The sequence below is a fragment of the Stenella coeruleoalba genome (genome assembly GCF_951394435.1).
Source record: "Stenella coeruleoalba genome assembly, chromosome: 2".
In the NCBI taxonomy this organism is placed as follows: Eukaryota; Metazoa; Chordata; class Mammalia; order Artiodactyla; family Delphinidae; genus Stenella; species Stenella coeruleoalba.
The window spans coordinates 162,273,719-162,296,717 of NC_137147.1; the positions used below are offsets into that span (position 1 = coordinate 162,273,719).

The following is a 22,999-nucleotide window of genomic DNA, read 5'->3' on the forward strand; positions in this document are numbered from 1 at the left end:
CCAGGACTATCCAGTACAACCATTCCGAAAGTCTGTCCTTGATACTTTTTATTGCTCACTTTACAGAAAGATAAGGGCTTTCTCACAATTATTTAAAATGTAAAGGAATATTTAAATGTTCTAAAGTAGTAATTTATTAGATTAGCCTAAGTCACATTTTCAAAGTACAGCTTCTATATTGTATCAGATGTTTTCTGGGTAACTGCAGTGATGAAAACAGCAGATGTTCAGGTAATAGTCATTAAAAGCTCTCCATAACTAAGCAACATAATGACCTTTATTAATCACTGCATCTGGTGTCTGCCAAATGGGAGAGAAACAATACTTAAGCAGCCAATTTTTAAAGAGTAACAAGTTATCTGAATGAAGATATTGCAGCACTTCTAAATTACATCTAAATTATATCAAGACAGTGTTACAAACAGTTAATTCCAAGTAGCATTCTAAGCATAATAAGTCACTGTAAACCTAATTGTTCTCTAGAGAATGTTTATAATATTTACTGGGGGCTTCCCTGGTGGCGCAGTGGTTGGGAATCCGCCTGCCAACACAGGGGACATGGGTTCAAGCCCTGGTACAGGAAGATCTCACAAGCCACGGAGCAACTAAGCCCATGTGCCACAACTGCTGAAGCCCGCGCTCTGCAACAAGAGAAGCCACCGCAGTGAGAAGCCCGCGTACTGCAATGAAGAGTGGTCCCCGCTCACTGCAACTAAAGAAAGCCTGCGCGCAGGAATGAGGACCCAACGCAGCCAAAAATAAATAAATACATAAGTTTATTTTTTAAAAAATCTACTGGGCAGTCTGTTTCAGTAATAAAATAATATAAAGCGAGAATTGAGTCCTCTCAATAATTAGGTAACTGATTAAGTATACCAATTACCTATTACCCATAGGTGTATTCATCACTTTGATGGTAAGCTACAGAGAAACAAATACCAGACAAGCTCACAAACCACTGCATTCTTCAGAACTCACTTTTCTCCAAAATGATAAATGAACTGTGGTCCTTGTCCTCAAGAAGCTCACAGTGTAATGAAGCCACAGCACTTTGAAAAGTAACCAGAAGTACCATGTTATAGGGTAACAAGTAGTGATATATGCAGAGGGAGACTCTAAATCATTCCCAAGTAGAACCTGGGGCCTCTGTCCTACAGTTCCCAACTATCCCCCAGGCCCCCTCCAAAAAACCCAAGACCACAACACAGGATAATAAATCAAAGTCTCAAAGATGTCTGAGTTATCTCCAGTTATAATGCAAGACCATTTATGTATGAATTTTATTCACATTACTGGCTTTACAATATCCACTCTTTTCTCCATCAACATAATACAAGGCAACTTGCACAACATAAATGCAATATATGCAATACCGTACATGCAGTCCAAAATGCAGCTATCCATAGATAATTATGGATTTGCCGCTGATGTTATATATTAAGCAACTTGTAGTAACAAATGGGAATTCTGTATGACCTTAGACCACAAGCACACACCACTCTATGGTAAGAGGTTTAGTTTTTACACTTTTTTCCTCATATGGAGAAAATAACCTGTTTAAAGTGAAAAAATACCTAATTGTACCTAAATGTCATTATTATAGAAACATAAAAACTAAGTTTTGCTTTTTATAATACATGGTACTTTTTTTCCTTTTGAGTGACTTTTTTTCCCATTGTTACATTCATGTGATAAGCATTTGCGTATAATCAGGAAAAACACAGAAAGAAGCAACGAACAGCAGACCAAAGAATATGGGAGATAACCCAAAGAAATGAGTAAACCAAGATAAAATCATCATCCTTTTAGAAAACGTCATCGAGAAAATCACCAAATTCGTCACCAAATGGTGCTTTACACGGCACCACCATGCTGCAGGGTAGTGACTACCATGGTGAGAACCACTGTCCAGACCCCTCCCCACTGAGACAAGTACAGCCCAGTAGCAGAGTCTTAAGAGATGGAGCACCTTTCTGATGCTGACATCACAGATGGTGGAATGGGTTTTGAAGTCCCTTCACTTCAGAGATGACTTGAATAACTAAGTTTTGATATTAAAAGAAATACTGATTGCATTTCAAAAACAAGATTCTTTTACTCAACCTGAACATATCCTGAGCATTTACTAAATGCACGGATAATACTGCTACACGTTCTGGGAGGGCTTATATACCATTTGAAGAGATGAAACCACCACCATTAAATATTTTTAACAACAAAGGCAGTGATTAACTGAAAAATGGAACAAAGGGCTAGAATTGGATGGCAGTGAAAATGAGTTGGGAAGGGCAGGCTGGAATTCCCAAAATGCCTGACAAAGGAAACCGTGCTTCACCCTGAAAGCAGTGAGCAGCACTCCCAATGAATTTTTAAGCCAGAGTGCATGACAGAGACATTACTGTAAATTGCGGCTAAATATAAAAACTCAAATACAAAAACTTATCCAAGCAGGTTGGTATATATAAATTTTTTCTCAAAAGGGCAATAAAACATACATAAAAGACAAAAAGATAAACACTACACATTAATAAGCTATGAAGCGTAATAAATCTGAACACGATGAACATTTGTTTATTTGACAAACACATACTACGTGCCTGGTGCTGTTCTCAGCACTTTACAAATGTTGACTCACTTAATCCACATTAACAACCACAGGAGAACTTCTGTCCAAGTCTACATATGAGGAAACTGAGGCACAGGAAAATGAACTAACTTGCCCAAGGTCACATGGCTATTGAGGAAATGAACCCAGCAGCCTGGCTCTACAATCTCTCCAGCGCTGTCTAACAGGACTTTCTGTGATGTGGCTGTCGAGCACTCAGGATGCGGCTAGCGTGACTGAGGTACCGAATGTCTTATTTTACTTAATTTTAATTATTTAAGTTTAAAGAACCACATATTAGTGGCTAGTGTAGCACACTGGACGGAGTTCAGACTCTGCGCTTCATTACAGCAGAGCACTGCATTACTGACAAGCAAGAGAGGAATGCTAGTCAGGGAGTCCACTGCATTCAATTTTTAAAGTTTAAACAATTCAAAGAAAACCTTTCCAATAATTTAGTTTCAAGCAACAAGTGATTGCAAAATTCACTCTTTACTTTTTAAACTCTTCGCCAAAGTTAAGACAAAGATACACGGGGTCTATGAGCTAAATAAAATGGACCCATTTTTCTTTAAAATAATATTTAAAACAAGGTTATTAAGATCTGTACATACAAGTATATTTCCCTAAAACAAAGTTCTGATAAAACTTTTCTCAATTAACTTTGCCCACAAGACACGTACAACTTTGACGTCCAATATTACAGAGCTAAATGTAAAGAATAAATTCACTGCTTAAAGTTTTCCAAGTACAAATGAACCAACACTACAATAAATATTAATAAACATCAGTATATTGAATCTGACCATTGTCCACAGAACCCTGTACACTGTCTCAGACATAAACACCTACAAACAAGCTATCAGCCATCTAAGTGATCAGGACTGCAGCATCAACAATAATAACAATAATAAAGATAACAAAACCAACAAAAATATTAACAGCAGCTTACATTTAGCCCTTACTAGGTGCCAGCCACTGTGCAGGGTCCTTCCTATGCCTTATCTCAATCCTCACAACACTCCTGTGAAGTACATACTATTATTATCCCTACTTTTCAGATAAAGAATCTGTTGCACAGGGAGGTTAAGTAACTTGCCAAAGGTCACACAGCTAATAAGTAAGTGAGTAGCAAATCCAGGGCTGAGACCCAATCAGCCCGACTGGGTATCCTGTTCTCAATCAGGCTCCCCGTGCTGCAGCTACTCACAGAGCAGTAAATTGTGGGAAATCTCTAAAAGCTCTTCACAATTAAGCCAATTACACAACCCAATCTACTCTGTGTATGTGTTTGTTCAGAAAGAGTAGATGTAGGCAGGCAGGCATTATGAATTTGATGTTTTAATCTAAGAGGCTACCACGGAAAAACAAAAATGGCTTTAAGAAAACCAGTAGAGTATGAATGTCAGGGCTATATGAGGTCTTAGGGAACAACTCATCATATAATAGATGGAAAACCCTGTGACACAAAGACACTCACTGACCTGCCCAAAGTTGCATGGTGGTATGACCAGATCACAGGTTTTCTGGCTCCCAAATCATCAATGTCCTGCCACCATATTATTGTAATGGCCACATGTCTGTTTTAACTTGGGATATAGGCTGCTCCTCATTAAGACTGCCCAACCCCAGCACCGAACAAAGTACACTGTAATGGTGTCTGAGGTGCCTTTAAAAGACACTTTTTTTTTAACCACATTGGATACCATACTACTGAGGATTGCTTTGACCGTGAGTAATAAACCAAGAAGTCTAGCAGTAAGTCAAACAACTAAATAAAGTACACTAGATGCTACGACTTCAGTTTCTCAAGCTTAAACAGTCAACATGAAGCAAAATATGGGTATAGTTTAAACATAAGCTGAACACCATTTTCTATCAAACCATTACAAAATATCTTAAAGGGGAATCACACATTTCTCTGTCCATTGTTAGGTTATTAGCTATAATATTTCACTTATCTAACAATCAGTTTATGACAATCTCAACTATCTAAAACACAGCTAAAAAACAGAATGGAAACAAAAATGTTCAGTAAGCCAAAACATTATTTCAATTAACATTTACTGGTTAATTTAATAAATATAATCATAAGGTACAGTAGAATTTTAAACGTGTAGTAATAGAGGCAAAAGCAAAATACTAAGAGAATAAAAAGAAAGGAATGATTAATTCTGACCTAAAAGGGCAAGAGGAGAAAAAGATCAGGGAATGCTTTTTGGTCGGGGTGGCTTTTGAGCCTTGGAGGCTGATCTGTAAGGACTATAGTCACTGGAGAAGGAAGGGAAGGACTTGCCGTCCTGATGGAGCAGCACATCTGGGAAACAGCAAGCATTCTGGTGTCGCTGGCATAGAGGGTGCATGGGGAGATCTAGTTAGTGATCATCACAGCTAGAAATATAGGTGAAGTCCCAATTCCAGGTTTTATGGCAAATTATTTCACAAAATGATCTCAGACAGCAATGGAAGGATGGAATAGAGAGTTAAAGGACCACATACCACTGACCAGTCTTCTCATCTTCTCCCACTATCACCTTAAGAATATTTCCAAACTTCTTCACATGTTTGGCACCTGAGCTCTCCTCCACTATTTATTTTGCTTGAGATGCTTATACACTCTCTTCTTTTCCCCCTAGCTTTTATGCATCCTTTGATACTTAGCTCAAATGAGGGCATCTGTCAGTTCACCAAAGAGTTTAATCCCTTCACTCTCCTAATTACCAAATCAGGGCCAGTTCCCCCTTTGGGTTCCCACGACACCTCGTCTACTACAACACCTCTCATACTATTGTAATCATTGACTTTTGTCTCTTACCACCCCCATATGAGTTCCTTGAGGATACATCTCTGTACCCTTTCATCTAAGATGCAGTAAGTGTTCAATGCATGTTTATCAAATAAAATAAATGAGGCTATTTTAATAATCTAGAGGAGAGGTGCTAAGGCATGAAAGTGGGAATGAAAAGGTTAGGACAGATGCCAAAGCTCATATGTTTTACTAACAGGACAGACTTTCAGGGCTTCATTCTTAATCTACTCTTATTTTTAAAATAATTTTGATAAACATGGTCATCAGGTTTTGTAACCTACAAAAAAATTGTTTCAATAAAGAACCTGAATCATTAAGAAACGATTAATTTATATTTAGCATACTTCTATTTAGCCAGATAGAAGAACATGTCATATTTTCAAAACATTTTTGTCCAAATAAACACGAGGCCTTTAAAGGAGAAAACCAGGCTTCTTACTAATACAAAGTTACGATGATTACATTTGTGCCTTATGTACATCTGAATAGACGGTAGGGTTTTACCTCTGTGTCTACTCAGTGAGGTGGTTCCTTCCCAATCTAGTCAAACTTGGCCCTGGAGATGCAGGCTAACCAGGTCATTCAAGACGAAAACTGTTACAGTTTATTTTTCCATTTAGCACAGAATCACTTATCCCATTCCTTTCCCTAGTCCACAAGACTAAGTTGCTTTAACTCTGCACATGATGACCTCACGGCAAAACAAACAACTCACTATACTGCCCTGACTATACAAACACCTCTTAGACTAGACTGTATTAACAAATGTATATTCTTCCATTCATTCCTTCACTCAGTAAATAGCTGGGATCTACTATATCCCAGGTATGGGCAGAGATTATATTTTATTTTGTATCCCCAGTGATTAGCAAAGTGTCTTCCAAATAGTGGACACCTGATAAAGGTGAACAAATGAGAATGATGAATGAACAAATGAATGAATACATATACATGCATATTTGACCCTCCATCCCATAACTTTTCCAAAGACCAGTTATCCTTTGCCTAGTCTTCCAAGGCTGTACTACAAAATATCTCTTCCTATCCACTTCAACTACTCACAAACATCAATCACTTCCAGCAGTTACCACAACATCAGCAGAATAGAGTGTGGATCCACAAAAATTATCCTTCAAATAGTGTTACTAGTTCTCTCCCTTTCTTATAGTGCTAACTGTTGCAAAATTCTAAGTTCTTTAAAGAGCATTAGCATGAACTCTTAGCACTGTATTTCACTAAGTTCTGGAAGGTTGGGATACTTGATTAATGTTTCTACTAAGTGACAAAGCAATGATTTGGCAAATATTTTGAAAATTTTGGAGAAAATATTCATGAGTATTCCATAATTTCTCTCTTTCCCCAAAATAATTCTTAGTCATACCCTTGCATCTTACTTAAAATATATTAAGTTTGTTTACTATCTCATACCAAGGAAAACTGATGAAAACTTCTCAAACTATTTATCATAATTATTTCATCCTCAATTTTGATACTTCCCCTCACAAATCAATTTTTCCATACTATTTACTAATACTAATGTGAATACAATACTTTGAAATGTTGCTCTCTCTGCAGCCATCCAAATTCATACTATATTTTAAATAATTGAGTTAAAAACTCTCTTCCTATGGGCCATTGTTTTATACTTGTCTGTAGGACTTTACCTTTCTCAAGCAGTTTATCGATGTTAAAAATTGGTAAAATATAACATTATTTTGCAAGAAGACAAAACTAACAGTAAATATGTTTTTGCTAAATGATTAAAAACACCATGAGAATGGGTTTGAAAAAAACAAGCTTCTAAGAAAAATGTCTATGTATAAGCTGCCTCTGTTTTCCCTGGTCATGGAAAATTCTGTCTGAAATATAGGGGAAAAAACCTAAGAGCAAAAACCATTCTACTACGTTAGTTAGTATCTTTTAGTACTATTTTTCCTATATTCATAAGGCATTTCCTGTCAATATGATTACATTATTTACTTGTGTGTGTGTGTGTAAGCATTATGAAAGGCAAGAAGAATATTATTATTCTTTCCCCAGGTATATTCCAAGTAACTATGATTATGACTGAAAACATACAAACTAGAAGAAACATTCCAATAAAAAAAAAATTCTGACTGTCTGTAAAGGTCAAACTGTATGAATCTGACATTTTCAAACAGATTGGGATTAAATTAACTGATTTATATTCTCTTGAAATAGTAAAAGCGAAAAGCTTTTTTAAAAATGCCTAATTGTTAGAATCCTGCTATTCAGAGATAGAAACAATCTTTTGCTTCAGAAGAAAGTGAAGGAGAAAACAGGAGGTAAATAATTGTAAAATATCCTAAATAAGACTAACACATTTTCAAAGGTAAATGACAAGTTTCTTTGCTTTGTGAGATGCATTTTTGTCCATTTAAATACCATGTTCTTCCATAAAATCAGAACAGACAAGAAGATTTCTAAGGTTTCTTTCAGCTGTAATGTTCCGTATACATGTTACAATATTATTTAATACCATTACCCTAAATCATTTTACATAGGACTTGAGGAATCTCATAAGCTTCACCTTAAACACAGATCATACCAAGTTTTTAAAAAAATCGAAAGTACTCTATATTTTATATCATCTGAGGTAATCATATTACGCTATCATATTACGCTAATCATATAAAGACAGAAAGCTATATCTTTCATATGAAAAAGCTGGTATATAAATTTATCAACTGACTGATTTTAAACCCTAGATTAAATTAGTGAAATTGCCAGTATTATAAACTTAGCTGATGGCCTACATTTCTTAAATTAATTCCTGTTATTTTGGAGATTTACTATTTCAAATGCTTAAAAAGAAAATATACAAGTATTTCTTCAAAGATGTATCTGCATTAGTTCGTTTTAAGATCTGTAAGTCAGGCATGCAATTAAAAAGATTTTGAAAATGTATTCCAGCATATCCCAAACTGTCACAGGCTATAAATATAGGACTATTTTAAATATAAACAGTGCTGATTAAGCATATATCATGGACAGAAAAAAGCAATTATTCACTGAAAAAGGCAATAAAATCTACCTTCTTTGACTAAATTCATATTTATTACTATTATTTATCACTTATTCACATAAATAAGAACCATCTAATTCTTTTGCTCTGCTATAGGCAGAATCCTAGCTTGTTCTCTTCTGATTTCTGCCATGAAAATTTATATTTTAAAGTTAAAAGAGAAGAGGATTATACAGATTATTCTTCTACCTCCAAAATAAATAATGCGAGAGGATCGTTACAGCATGAAAAGTACTGCCGCAGCAGATATGTCATAACCTCTCCTCACTCTTCGTACCTTGTAATAAAATGAAATGCTTCTAATTTGTGGTTTAAAAACAGTAATAATGAGGCATGTTCACAATTATGTCATTAGCTGATCCTCCTCTGATACCGTAATATATCAGAAGAGCAAAAGCACACAGGATAACTCTAAACTCTATAACTCAAACCAGCTATAGCTGCTCTTTAGGTCGATATTCGTAAAAATCTCTAAGTGCCTTAAAGTGCTCTGATTGTTCATCCTGATGCTGTTCCTACCTTCCTTCACTCTGGCTGCTTTTTGCCTGGATGGTGTCACCAGCTCCTTTACAATCTGCAAGACGTGAATCATTGCTAGTTAACAAGCCAAAGGCTCCAGCTGCTTCCTCCAGGAATCCAACAGGTTTCATCACCGCGAGCTCACTGCATCTCTGCTTTCAGGAAGCTCAGGCACAAGCACGGTTCAACTCCAGAGAAGTACATGCTCTGCTTAGCTCTCCCTGAAGGCTCTGAAGCAGTTAATAAGAAACAACAAAAGGATGGGCTGCATCTTCTTGAAATGATGGATTCAAAGTGATTTTTGCACATGTGAAAACCACCGTCCTCAAAGTCCAAAATGTATGACTTTGCAGAGCATTAACAAGTTATAAACAAAGCAAAACAAAACATGAGTAATCGTCTGTTAAAGCACTAAGCACAGCGAAAACATTTTCTGACAAAAGTCACGACAGGAAAAATAAAGTGCTACGCTATAAATTCTCATATAGTGGGTTGCAGATGCTGTGTGCAAGTTTTTAAAAACACACTCGGAAGCAGTCAACCAAAATACCCTGCACTGTCAAAGCCCTGATACTTTTTTCCAATTTCTCAAAAATCTCATATTTGAAATACAGAAAATAAAATGTGGATAAAAATACAACTTTATCTTGCTAACTCCAAGCTCCCAGATCTGCACAGAAGAAATGGTCCCTCAAAAAATATCCTAAGGATTCCCTGCCCTCCTCCTCACACATGCCCCTGAGGTTCTAGCCCCTGAAGAGAGGTCTCGGTCCTGCCGCACACTGGAAATCCCCAGAAGGGCTGTAAATGCATTGGTCTCACCATCAGAGGCGTGGGCCAGAGACTTTCAAATCAAGTATAACCATATGATTTTTAACAGCCAAGCTGCAACCATGCTCAATTAATATTTAATACTTTTGTCATGTGTTCTAGTTAGCACATAGCAGCCCTTTTCAAAGTAAACCTACAGAGTTAATTAAAAGAGAAAAATGAGCTTCAGGTTCACATTGTCAAATGTTACATTTACTAAAGTGATTTCTTCACCAGCAAACTGTTCCTCTTACTGTACTGCTGACTTTCCTAGTTTTCTTTCCTTCCCATTTACTGATATTCTTAATGTATCATAAAATAATAGATCCCAGAGCAAATCAAAGGCAGTTCCTTTGCCTCCACACAGTTAAAGGCTTGCTTGTTATTTTCCCATTTTTCAGTTGGACAACTGAGGTACATGGTGAATCAACTATGGTTGGAAGCAAAACACAGGATCCAAAACCCAAAGGCTTCTGCCTTCTATGACACCAAGTCTCTTCTGTAAAAATGTACAGTTTTGAAATTCAGGGTAAAGTTGTCAGCTCTTCAAAGAAGAGGTGCTGTAACATGCGCATATATATCTGCCCATAATGTATTCTCCATACGGGTGTTAATTGAAGACATAAGTGCTACAAATCCATGATGGTGAGAAAATATTTGCAAATGAAGACAAAACACAGCAATTATCCTAACTACCTATTATTTTAAAGAGTTTGTACTTGCAAACCAAATCAAGAGTTCAGGTGGGTCAAAGACCAAGTTTTAAACCTCAAATCAAAACTGTTTTTCAATGAATCCCTTTGAAGACCTGAAATAGACAAATCAACATTTAAGTCAAACCCTTCAAATCAAGTTCCCCTAATTCTTTCTAGCCCTTGCCCCATTTCCTAGGGCAGTTCTGAACATGAAACAGGTATTAAGTATCTACTGGCTTTATTTTCCAGTCCTTTGCATGTCCAGCTCCTGAGAAATTACTTCCACTTTTCTGGGAAAGAAATGATGTTTGTGAAAAGTACTTTCTGGTAGCTTTGCTTTCTCTCATAATTTTTCTCTTTCCATGCAAGGAAGGGGATATACAGGACACCATCCTCTCAGTCAACTCTATCTTCCATATCTGATCAGTGAAGAGAGGAATATCTGTATTCGTGTTTCCATAAATTTCAAGTATCATAACTCCCTATTCTCACTGATATCAGTATTGGTTTTGAAAATGAAAATCATATAATGATCAGTTTGAACACGCTGGTTCACCACTTTTAGCCCTTAACTTCTGCTAACCTACCAATAGTTTCTTCTTGTTTCTCTCATTCGCTTCTCATGTTTTTATCACACATTACATCAGTAAAAATATGAGCATATATTCTAATATATGGAACTGAGCTGTACTCTAAAATGTCAAGATCACGAAATACAAAGACAGACTGAGGAACAGTTACAGACTAGAGGAGAGTAAAGAGTCGGGATAACTAAATGGAACACACAATTCCGGATTAGATACTGGACCAGAAAGGGATAAAGGAAAAAATATGACATTTTGAGACAACTGGCAAAATGTGAATACAATCTATAGATCATCAGTATTCATTTCCTGACTATGACCGTTCCATGGCAGTTATGTGACAGAATATCCTGGATGTTAGGAAATACACCCTGCAGTACTTAAGGGTAAATATCAATACATTAATTTACTCTCTGATGGGGCAAAAATAATATTTATTAGAATGAGAAAGCAAATGTGGTAAAATGTTAACATTTGGGAAATCCAGGTAAGAGAAGATGAGAACTGTTTATGTTACTCTTGCAACATTTTCCTAAGTCTGAAACTATTTCAAAATAAGTTAAATTCTGACTACATATCCCAATATATGCATTATTTTATTGTTTAAAAAAGATATGTATGTGTTCATATTTATATATGTTTAAATCATACAAAACAGTAATTTAAAATGATGAGGAGATAAGTAATATAAGAATTACACATTTGTATATAGGCTGTGTTTCAGTTAACTCTATGTATGTATGTACACATTTACCTAGCTTGCACGTGCATTTTCATACTTGCTTCCTTCACCCCAGAGATCATTCTGAACCCTCCTGTAAGGCAAGTTTGGGCTTACTCTGGCATGGTTAGGCTTAAAAGAATTAACTTTGCCACTAAAACTGATCTGCTGGAGGAGATGCCTGAAGCAGCGGTCCTCCACTCCTACCCCTTTACACAATCTCCCTTCTCCCATTTTACGAGAAAAAGGCCAACCCTCACCCATCTTACTATGGTGCAGAGCTCCAAAGGGTAAAAACATGGCAGGTGGGGGACACAGAAAATTCAGCAGCTCCTTTGATCAAGGCACAAGAAGTAACATCAGCTCATGCAACTGATTAAGATACATGAGTTTCTAATAAGGTATTTGTTTATAGTGAATATCAAATTTTATCACGTTTGTTGTTTTTGACCAACTACATTAGGATGAAACTCTGGGAGGAAAGTGGAATTAATGTATACTTTCAGAAAAAAAGGAAAGTATGTAAAATCTCTAGCTACTAAGGAATAGCCTGTTCGTTTTTATAGATGGATGACACTGGGTATCAAACCACTGAGATATTTAAACCCTACTGTATACACTTACAAGAGGGATGTAACAGTTTTCATCTACTTAATATTTTTCTTCATTGGGCCTCTGGCACAAAGAATTGGTTTAATCATAGTCCTTAGCTCTTATCATTGGTCCATGCATGGCCCAGTTTTAATTATCCACTTAATTATTTAATCATTTTCAATAATTTAATAAATGCCACAAAGCAACCACCCAGACAAAAACTAGGACGTTAACAATAATCTACATTTAACCTATAGTGCCCCCAAACACCAACTCAGCTCCCTGCTTTCACCCCAAAGTAAGAATCATCCTGAATCCAGTAGTTATCATTCCATTGATTTCCTTTATGTCTATCTATATTTTATTAAACACACACACACACAATCCTTGTGTTGCTGTTTGGTTGTTCTGAACTTTATAAAAAGGGCATCATATTTTATGTGATGTTTGGGGAATTATATTTTTTCTTAAAAGTAATTCTATTACATTCTAGACCAGTGGTTCTCAATCTTCAATACACACTGAAATTACCTGGGAAATATTTTAAAGTATGATGCCTGGGTCCATCCACAGAGATTTTGACTTCCCTGTCCTACGGTGCAGCCTGAACACCATAAATTTTAAAAGCTCCCCCAAATGATCCTAACATTCAGCCAAGGTTAAGAACCACTATTCCAGAAGAATGACACAGGAAAAGCTAACTATATGTGGATAAGTAAACATGAAAAGTACAAAATGTTAATGAATGCCCTATTGCCATTTATTTATACATACATGAGGGGAAAGAGAGAGATGGGTGTATGAAGGAAACTATCAAAATGTTACCAATGATTTTTCCTCTGAATGGTGGCATTATAAATATTTACTGTCTCCTTTTGCTATACTTTTCTAAGAGAACACATTATACTATCAGTACTTTTTTTTTAAAGGGAATTACATTTTGGTTCTTTTAAAAGTCTATATCACATCACCAAAAAAGATATATATAGAAAACAAGTATACGAACAGAGGCTCAATATCCTATGTCATTAGGGAATTTCAAACTAAGACAATCAGATACCACTGCACATCTCTCTGAATGGCTAAAATCCAATACACTGACAACATCAAATGCTGGCAAGGATGTGCAGCAACAGGAACTCTCATCTACTGCTAACGGGAATGCAAAATGGTGCAGCCACTTTGGAACACAATTTGCTGGTTTCTTACAAAACTAAATATACTAATATAATATACTAATATGATCTACCAATTGTGCTCCCTGGTATTTACCCAAATGAGCTGAAAACTTATGTCCACACAAAAACCTTTATAATTGCCAAAACTTGGAAGCAACCAAGACATTCTTCAGTAGGTGAATTCTGGATAAACTGTGCTACATCCAGGCAATGGAATACTATTCAGCAATAAAAGGAAATGAGCTATCAAACACAAAAATACATGGAGGAATCTTAAATGCATATTGCTAAGTGAAAGAAGTCAATCTGAAATAAGCTGCATAGTATATGATTCCAACCACATGACATTCTGGAAAAGGCAAAACTATGGAGACAATAAAATGATCAGTAGTTGTCAGGAATTTGGGAAGAAGGAGAGAAGAATGAATATGTGGATTTTTTAGGGCAGTGAAAACTACTCTGTATGGTATCGTAATGACAGATACATGTCATTATACATTTGGCAAAACTCATATAACATATGACTCAATGAGTGAACCCTAATGTAAACTATGGACTTTAGTTAACAATAATGCTTCAATATTGGCTCATCAATTGCAGTAAATGTACCACACTGGTGTAAGATGTTAATAACAGGGCTATGAGGGAACTCTTGGTACTTTCCGCTCAATTTTTCTGTAAACCTAAAACTGTTCTGAAAATAATAGTCTTTATAAAAAATTACGAAGGAAATCTATATTTAACACATATTTAATCCACATCCCACTCTTCAGACTTTAATACAAAGATAAATCCAAAGAGGACAGAGTTTAACAAGAGAGAGCGTGCTTAAAACAAAAATCCTAATTGCCTACATACATGAGAGATCCATGTGGCCTGGAGGACAAGGAATATTATTATAGTTGCCCTTGCAATGGGCTGCCTGCAAACAGTTGTGAGCTACTTCTTTTTTTAACAGAAAAATTCTTACCTCAATCTTGTTTCCTACATTTGTATTTTTGTTATACATAGCCACCCCCAAAACCACTAACTTTTGGCTAAGCCCCAAAACCGCTGATTTACTTTTCCTTCCCATCACTTCCAAATCCAGCATTCCCAGAGCAGACACAAGGGAGAAAACCCGTGAGAGAACAAGAAAGACATGACAAAGAGAGAAATACAGCACTCTCTACTCCTGTTTGGATATTTCAATTTGTGCCATTTTCCTTTCTCCAGAGGAGAATACAAGGCAAAAATCAACTTGTTTCAGATGAAAAGGGATCAAGAACAGGAACTGTATGACAAATGACATAAAGATAAAACAGCTCAGCAGAGGAAAGAAATCTTTTCCCACCATTCCTCACTCACCGAAAAAAAAAAAAAAAAAAAGAAAGAAAGAAAAGAAACAGGAAGAGAGAAAGAACAAGATTGAATTTGATCTCATTTGTATTCTTTCCCTCATTCATTTAATAAAACCATGAACAAGTTCACTGGAGCATCTTTCTTGGCCCTAAGTGAAAACAAGTACAAGAGAAGCCATATATTCTAAAGCAGAATTATATTACTATCCATAAAAATAGTGTTATAGATACTTCAAACCAACTCCTTAGAATCTTAAAGAACTGCAAATTAATTTAACAAGGTTTCTGCTTGCTTCTTTTTTTCAATTTACATCTTTAATAGTTTTTCTCTTTACAAAAAGAATGCATGTTCACTGTAGAAAAAAATATCCAAAAATAAGCCAAAAGAAAATAAAAATCTCTCTTAGGCCCATTATACAGAGATAAGCACTCCCAACAACCTTTCAGACTTTTCATGTACTTTTTGCTTGCTGATTTTACAAAAATGAGATAACAGTACGCATACTCTTTTAGAATTGATATGTGTTTTCACACTTCTGAATATTTCATCATCTCTTTCATAAAATAAACACAGACCAGGATATTTGCACTGTGCTCTGTCCACAAAATTTTTGGATCAAATGAATAACAACCCAGCATCTTTTCATTCTTGCCAATGATTTAGATTTTTTCTACCCAATTTTCAGAAAACTTCTTTGGTTTTCCTGGAAATATATTTCAGAATTAAACTACTGTCATTCTTTTTTCAGAACATGTAGATAAGTGAGAAGAAAAAATGTGAGAGGCCACACTTCTTGTGACAAAAATAATCTGTAAATATTCCAGATGTCAGTCGGCCTGCAGACAGAAAAACACTATTGAATATTAAGCTATAAACCACTTCCAACTGGTTTCCTCTTGGTTTAATAAACCAGTTAATACACTTCACTTCTTTGTCATTCTACTTTAACTGTAAGGCTGAAATATAGTCACTTTGTTCTAGAATTCTGAAAATCAATCTCTACAAACTCATCAATAGAAAATACAACATATACTGTTTATAAAAAATAAAAGTTTTACATTTTTTCTATACCTAAAAATCTATACTGTTTTCTGTCCAAATAGTGTTCCTAATAATTCACACTGGGTATTTAAAAATTAACATTATCAAAAGCTCATCAACTATCTTCACAGATTTTCATAGAAAAAAAGTAAAACAAAATAAAGAAGATATGAAGGTAAATGTCCTGAAATTGTAGGATGTGGAAAGAGCCACAGAATATGTTTATGGATGTTGATATTATCCTTCTTTTACATAATCTCCAAGTATATTAGATACAGTAACTGTTTATGAACAAAGTATCTGTATTAATGTAATTAAGTTAGCAATTCTTTCAAAACCAGTTTTGTTTTTTGTTTTTTTTTTTTTTTTTGCGGTACGCGGGCCTCTCACTGCTGCGGCCTCTCCCGTTGCGGAGCACAGGCTCTGGACGCGCAGGCTTAGCGGCCATGGCTCACGGGCCTAGCCTCTCCGCAGCATGTGGGATCTTCCCGGACCGGGGCACGAACCTGTGTCCCCTGCATCGGCAGGCAGACTCTCAACCACTGCGTCATCAGGGAAGCCCTAAAACCAGTTTTTAAAAATATTTTACCAAAGGGCAATTCATTTTACTTATAAAAAGCAACCAAGAAACTGCTCAACTGTGTAGCTCAGTGGAAACTGTCATAAATGTGTATAAAATATGCTTTACAAGCAAGGGAAATACAAACATGTTATCCCAATACATCTTCACAAATTCTTAATGTACTGATTGTACACCGAAGTGCATGTTAAAGGCAATAAAATCCTGTTCATCCATACAAAATATATTACGCATCTAATATGTATGTACAATACCTAGCAGGTACCTAGTAGATACAATGCCAGTGCTGGTTATTACAGGTGTGTGATCAACCTCCTTTCATTCTTCCAAGAGAAACTGGCATTAAACACATAATTACACAATTCATTACTGAATTACAACTGAGATGACTACCGCGAGTAAGCACTGGATGACTGGAGCATGTGCCGTTAAGTGGAAAAACGGTGTGAATTAAAGGCCATACATAGTACATTATAACTGAACATATTCCAATTTCTGAATTACCACATTTTAAATTTTTAAAGTAAGCTTTCCTTTGTGCAGAAATGACCTCTCTTTTGACTTTCCCAAGCTACATGCAGATGAATGCACAGATATGGAAGGAAAAGAGACTTTCTAGTCATAATAAGGAAATTTAAATATGACTTTATTTTCAAAATCAAGAATTCAAAGAAAACACAGTATCCAGGCAATCTGACCTACTCCAGATTTTAACAAAGCTATGAAATAACATAATTAGTTTTAAAAAATTCATTACCATTAAAAAACACATATTAAAAATATGTGGTCATGAGAACCTAGGGGCAAGACGGGAATAAAGACACAGACCTATTAGAGAATGGACTTGAGGATATGGGGAGGGGGAAGGGTAAGCTGTGACAAAGCGAGAGAGAGGCATGGGCATATATACACTACCAAACGTAAGGTAGATAGCTAGTGGGAAGCAGCTGCATAGCACAGGGAGATCAGCTGTTGCTTTGTGACTGCCTGGAGGGGTGGGATAGGGAGGGTGGGAGGGAGGGAGACGCAAGAGGGAAGAGATATGGGAACATATGCATATGTATAACTGATGCACTTTGTTATAAAGGAGAAACCAACACACCATTATAAAGTAATTATACTCCAATAAAGATATTTTAAAAAAAAAAAGAACATCAGGATACAACTGAAATAAATTTAATGCTCTATTAAAAAAAAACACATATTAAAAATCATTTAAGTATATGTTTATCTCAAAATAAATCATAACTCAATTTGGAATAAATCATAATTCATTATAACATCACATTTAAGATCAAACAGTCCTATGTGGGGAGATATATATACACACACACATAACATACAAACATAAAGACATAGGGATTTCTATAGAGTTCATAAAAGTGCTTGTGTACATAAACACAGCAGTCTCTTCAACATTCAGAAAGGTCTTTCCAGCGTTTCCTCAATATAAAATCTGTAATCACCATAACACATTAACCACAACAGGGAAGGAAGACCATTAAGAGAGTCCTTGACAGAACAATACATTGAGCAAAACTGATCCATGGTACCTATCATTCTCTGCTCTTCCTCCCTTTCTGAAACCTTTTTCCATCTCTGCCTTTTCTGTATACTGCGCATTCTCTCTCCTCCGACCATCACAAAATTACCTATGTTCCAATAAACATATAAAAACTATATTGTTGGGCTTCCCTGGTGGCGCAGTGGTTGAGAGTCCGCCTGCCAATGTAGGGGACACGGGTTCGTGCCACGGTCCGGGAAGATCCCACATGCCACAGAGCGGCTGGGCCTGTGAGCCATGGCCGCTGAGCCTGCGCGTCTGGAGCCTGTGCTCCGCAACGGGAGAGGCCACAACAGTGAGAGGCCCACGTACTGCAAAAAAAAAAACAAAAAAACAAAAAACTATATTGTTTCGTAATAAATTTTTGGAGAGACAAAAAAGCATCATCCAAGGTTAAAAATCTGTGATTTTTCAATAAGCATTTTGGAAGAAAAGACTATTTTAGAAGGATATGATGCAACAGAAAATGTAAATAGTGAGCACATGAAAAAGATATCCTAACAATGCTATACCTCCTGAACACCTATTAGGATGGCTGCTATCCAAAAATAGAAAATAACAAGTGTTGACAAGGATGTGGAGAAATTGGAACTCTAGTACAATGCAAAATGGCGTGGCCACTGTGAAAAGCAGTATGGCAGTTCCTCAAAAAATTAAACATAGAATTGCCATATGATCCAGCAGTTCCATTTCTGAGTATATACTCAAAAGAACAGAAAGCAGAATCTCAAAGAGATATTTGTACACCTAGGTTCATAGCAGCATTATTCACAATAGCCAAAAGGTGGACGCAAACCAAGTGTCCATCAACAGATGAATACACAAAATGTAATCCATATAGTAGAATATCATTCAGCCTTAAAAGGTAAGGAAATTCTGATATATGCTACAACATGTCTGAACTTTGAGGACATTATGCTAAATGAAATAAGCCAGTCACAAAAAGACAAATATTGTATGCTCCCCCTTACATGAGGTATCCAGAGTAGTCATATTCACAGAGACAGAAAGTAGAATGGTGGTTGCCAAAAGATGTGGGGAGGGGAATATGAAGTTGTTTAATGAATACGGAGTTTCAGTTTTGCAAGGTAAAAAGAGTTCCGGAGATTGGCTGCACAACAATGTGAATATACTTAATGCTACTGAACTGTACACTTAAAAGTGGTTAAGATGGCAAATTTTACATTATGGATATTTACCACAAATTTTTTGGAAAGTTATCCTGTCTAAAAATCAAATATGCAACTGAAAGCAACAGTATAATGTCATTTTGAGCCTACTGAGCTAGTCATGGTGAAACTGGTATCCTTGTACACCAATTACCAGAGTCACTGTAAATTGATGTAGTCTTTTAAGAAAGACAGGAAGAACATTTCAATACTACAAATCTACAAAAACATTTCAATACTATAAATCTAGCCTAAAGAATTATAGTTGTTTTTTTTAAGAAATAGGGCAAAGTCATCAATGATATTCATTTTACAAACATTTTTTAAAAAATGAACCATCATAAATAAAAAAAAAAATAGGGACGTAGTTAAATAAGTTACTATGCATCATTACCTTTAAGGAATATAATTATGAATTCTAAGTATAAAAATAATTATGGAAATATGATAACTATCTAAACACAATTCAATGTTAGAAATCCAAATATAAAATTGCATATACACCAAGAACCCAATTACATCAAAATATATACTATCTGGACAATACCAGAGGACCATATGCAAAAAAGCAAACAAGTGGGGTTACCAATGACTTCCCCCCCATTCCCAAATGTATTTATTTTAATGTTACAGTTATACTTTAAAACAACAAAAGGGGATTAGAGAAAATGAAGAGAACAGATTAGTTTAGATGAGATTAGGTAAAATTAAGTATAAAATGGAGGCAACAGTAGGGTGTTTATCTAAACTGAAGTTACCAACTTAATCCCCTCCAAACACCTACTTCTACCAATGCTAAATTTTCCTTAATTTCTTAATCTTAATCTCAACCTCTTAATTCCAGATCTTCACACATGTTCCTTCTGTTTAGAACCCTCTCCCCCTTCCTCTTCACTTAGCCAGGCCTCATCTAGAATATGATTTCCTAAGGGTAGTCTTCCTGCCCTCCCAGAAGGAGGTTCCCTGGCTCCTGCAGACACCAGCTTCCCTTTTTGCATTAACAACGCTGTGGTATCTTTCCTCCCCACTAGTTCTGTGCTCCATGAGGCCCAGGGCCATGTTAGTCTTGTCCTTGTCTATATCCCCAAAGACCAACATAGCAGCAGTACACGGGGAGGTGCTCACTAAATATGTTAGTACTAAAAAGAAAACATTATTAATATTTATTCTAAATCATACATTCTCTTCCTTAAAATTTGTTTTAAAATCAGACTCATACACCACAACTCTTAAAACATTTTAAGAAATTAATTTATAGCATCGTCTGTCTCAATGTTGTCTAAAAACAAGTTTTGAATCTCTCATACTTTGCAATATTCTGTCAATTTTCTAGCTTCCAATATACCTTTCAATTATTAAACTTTTAAGAATTATAACTACAGATAGTAAGTATCCTGACCATTTCACATTAAATTTAATATAACCCATAAAAACCCAATGAGAATCAAAGTCTTGATACGTTCACCTATTCTATTTTTAGCTAAAGAAAATTTATTAGGACAAAGACAAAGAAGCACCAAGTTATGGGAAGGGCTAACCTTTAGTGAAGCAAATTCAATTTATATATGAAGAGCTGCAGCTGCTTTATTGTTATTAAAAAAAAACTAAATTCAACAGCGCTATACCTTACACCTTCATAGTACTTATTCAAGAGCATCTTGAGATTTTCGTCAATGTAATTCAAAACAGGAATCATACGGAAAGGAATTTCTCTTGATAAAAGCCAAATGTCTCCTTTCAAGGTCATCTCACATTCTAGAAAATATTTCATTACCATTTTTCTCAAGTCTTTGCAATAAAAGCAAAACAGAAACCAGTAGAATAATAAATCCTGTTCTTATATAAGAGATTTGAATCCTATTTCAATTAAAGAAGAAATGGGAAATTTTTCTGTGAAAGAACCAAATCGGAAGGAAATGGAGAGATCACCACGCAGTCCTCCTGTCCCTTCCAGACAGCTTCCTGAAGGAATGCCCCCAGACCAGTCACACATGCCAGGACGGATCCCGGGAGAGGAGCCTCAGACAGTCCTAACCTCAGGGACACTCGTGAAAGAACTGGTCTGTATTCTTCTAAAATACCACATCATGTGAGATAAAGAACATCTTAGGAGAGGGCTTCCCTGGTGGCGCAGTGGTTGAGAGTCCGCCTGCTGATGCAGGGGACACGGGTTTGTGCCCCGGTCTGGGAGGATCCCACATGCCGCGGAGCGGCTGGGCCTGTGAGCCATGGCCACTGAGCCTGCGCGTCCAGAGCCTGTGCTCCGCAACGGGAGAGGCCACAACAGTGAGAGGCCCACAAACCGCAAAAGAAAAAAAAAAAAAAAAAAGAACATCTGAAGAACCTTCCAGATTAGAGGAGACTAAAGAGACTTCACACTAAACGCAAGGCGTGAACGATACTCAGCTGGACCCGTCACTGGAAGGACAGAATTGTCATAAAGGACATTATTGGGGAAACTGTCAGCAATGAAATAAGGATTGTAGACCAGATAAACATAATTTATCTTTTTGATAGTTTTACTGCAGTCATGTAAGAGAGTATCCTTATTCTTCAGAACTACACATCAAAATACACGATATATGCAACCTATTCTCAAATGGTTCCAAAAATAAATAACGTGTATTTTTAAAATACACATTCAGATATTTAAAAATAAAATAAAGTATTGATCCCATGGAAAAAATAAAGTTGGACTGGGTGGGAAGGAAGGATAGAATTTCACTATATCAGAGGTAGAATTTCACCTGCTGAGAACAGATAGGCACTAAACAGAAAAAAATAACTTAAGAAGGAAAATTCTGCAGACCTAGAAGTTATTATTGTTCATCAGAATGCAGCTCAGCGCTGAGCTAAGAAAGCATAGCTTTAAGGTTAGACTAAAACCTGATAGCTAAAAATTTTTTACATCACATTTTAGGGGAAAAGAGAATAATGACTCCACTTTTAAAACACAAGTCAACATTTTTAAGTATACCTTTCTTAAGTGGAGAGTTACTTCTACTAAGTAATCATTTGAGATCCAAGTTCCTTTTAACAAAGTCAGTTTGGGTACCTAAAAAGTTGGGGCGGGGTTTTTCTCCGGTCCTGGGCAAAGTTCCCTGTACATATAGGTACATATACCCATAGGTACATATAGGTACAAAGTTCCATGAAAGGTCTAAGGCTGATTTTTTTTTTTTAATCACAATGGCCCTATGGCCTCCATGTGTGGTAATATGGATCAAGACCATGTGCATCCTTCATGGCAACAGAGAAGGATCTTTCCTAACCCAAAAGAGGGTACAAAAAAGAAGCTTTCTCTTTAGTTAGCAGTAAGGAAACCCCCTTTCATATAGCTTCTAGGTTACTTCTACCACCAGAAACAACATTTTTTATAATAAAGCATGCCAATGAAATATTAATATATCTTGGCAATCATATTCTAACAGTCTGAATCAATCATTTGGCATATAACCTTGTATTACTGCAGTTAAAACAATAAATTCAAGCAGGTTGAAAAATCAAATTCAAATTTTGTTGTGCCATAATTGTCACAAGGAAACAAGTTTGTAATATTCTTCCAACACTGGTAATACCTAGTTCCTCCTTTCCTGGTACATACACTTACTTGATCTATATCTACGTATCACAGAAGGAAAGAACAGAAAGTTATTACCTAAGGAAAATACAAAAGACCAACTACTGTAGGTTTACATAAAAACTTAATACATGTTTGCTTTTCAAATTTCTTTTAAGTTATA

The 22,999-nt window shown here is 36.0% G+C and overlaps 1 protein-coding gene across 7 annotated transcripts in view; it reads right to left on the minus strand.

Moving 5' to 3' along the window:
- USP6NL (USP6 N-terminal like) overlaps window positions 1-22,999 on the minus strand; it is a 188,931-nt gene that overhangs the window by 142,017 nt on the left and 23,915 nt on the right. Inside the window, exon 1 of one of the 7 annotated variants that reach the window (XM_079912065.1) lies at window positions 8,980-11,051. The exons of the other annotated variants lie outside the window; for them this stretch is intronic. Coding sequence (XP_079768191.1) covers window positions 8,980-9,052 — 73 coding nt within the window. The 5' untranslated portion in view covers window positions 9,053-11,051. Of the gene's footprint in view, window positions 1-8,979; window positions 11,052-22,999 lie in introns of those variants that run through there. 7 annotated transcript variants of the gene reach the window in all.